Source organism: Nanorana parkeri, unplaced genomic scaffold (assembly GCF_000935625.1).
Source record: "Nanorana parkeri isolate BGI_ZX_2015 unplaced genomic scaffold, ASM93562v1 scaffold3522, whole genome shotgun sequence".
NCBI lineage: Eukaryota > Metazoa > Chordata > Amphibia > Anura > Dicroglossidae > Nanorana > Nanorana parkeri.
The window spans coordinates 22,236-23,494 of NW_017309790.1; the positions used below are offsets into that span (position 1 = coordinate 22,236).

A 1,259-nucleotide genomic window follows, 5' to 3' on the forward strand; every position below is an offset into this window, starting at 1 on the left:
GAAATCTGCTCAGGAGACACAGATATCCAATATTGGGTTTCTAACCTTCTTCTCTCCCAGAACACATCCCCGGTGACCCCATAGGCCGGAAGTACAGAAACCGGATGTAGATTTCACTGGGGGAAGTTCAACTCCAATTAATGACACTGATGCCCCGCCCCCTCCCAAGCGGATGATTGACAGCTGAGCGGGGGGGGGAGACTAAGCGCGCACGCTCACAACCTGCTGGAGGTGTGTGCCCGCGCATGCGCAGTACTCTCAGGTGTCGGAGATGCTGCGGGCGGTGTGTTCGGGTGTCCGGGGGGCGATCCGGGTGCAGAGGAGGGGGTACAGCGGGGGGCCACAGGTAATGACTGACCACTACTCACCCCATCATTGTGTGCCAGGTACCGCCACAGCGCCGACATCTGCAGGAGCGCTGCACGTTTGTGAGAACTTTGTATACCGGCAGCCATGGCGCTGTGTAGCAGTCATGTGACCATAGCGCTGACCTGAGCAGTAGTATCTCTGTGTTGTCTCCCTATGCACACTGCGGAGGACCCCTTCATCGGAGCCCACCATTATCTGACCTGGAGGGGCCCGGGGCCCAGCTGGCTCTGTACCGTGTGTATGGGGGGGAGGGGAGGTGGACTCTGCCCCGTGTCCCGGAGCCAAATGTCCCCAATCCGTGTTCTGGAATTTACTTCCCTCCACCGCACCCACCCTCAGGGGGGAGGAGAGGGCAGAGACTGGCACCCCGGGGGGAGGAGAGGGCAGAGACTGGCACCCCGGGGGGAGGAGAGGGCAGAGACTGGCACCCCGGGGGGAGGGGAGGGGGCACCCCGGCCAGAATGAGTTTTGTCCTTTTTTTAAACTGCTGGTTCCCATCCATAGACTCTTAGTTTGGGGGCTTGGAGGGTGTTATCGGGGGGAGGGGAGGGCAGAGACTGGCACCCCCCCGATCCTCTGGGACCGCGGCAGGGGGGATCAAAGATTCCTCCTCGGATCCGGTTCTGTCATTAGTGGCGTTCGCTCTGTTGGGCCGGCGTTGTGATCTCCGCCTCCTCCGGGTCCGGCATTCCGGGAGGTCGGAGTTCTCCTTCACTCACCCTCTTCTGCTCTCTCCTCAGGTGGACGCGCCTCGCCGCACCGCGCTCTACGACTTCCACCGCCATCATGGCGGCAAGATGGTGGAGTTTGCGGGATGGAGTCTGCCGGTGCAGTACAAGGACAGCCACATCGCCTCTCACCTCCACACCCGCCAGCACTGCTCCCTCTTC

General features: G+C 61.5%; 1 protein-coding gene across 1 annotated transcript in view; it reads left to right on the forward strand.

Annotated features, from left to right (window-relative positions):
* Window positions 1-223: 223 nt before the first annotated feature.
* AMT (aminomethyltransferase) overlaps window positions 224-1,259 on the forward strand; it is an 8,448-nt gene continuing 7,412 nt past the window's right edge. Inside the window, exons 1-2 of the mRNA XM_018575080.1 lie at window positions 224-346; window positions 1,110-1,257. Coding sequence (XP_018430582.1) covers window positions 272-346; window positions 1,110-1,257 — 223 coding nt within the window. The 5' untranslated portion in view covers window positions 224-271. The remainder of the gene's footprint in view (window positions 347-1,109; window positions 1,258-1,259) is intronic.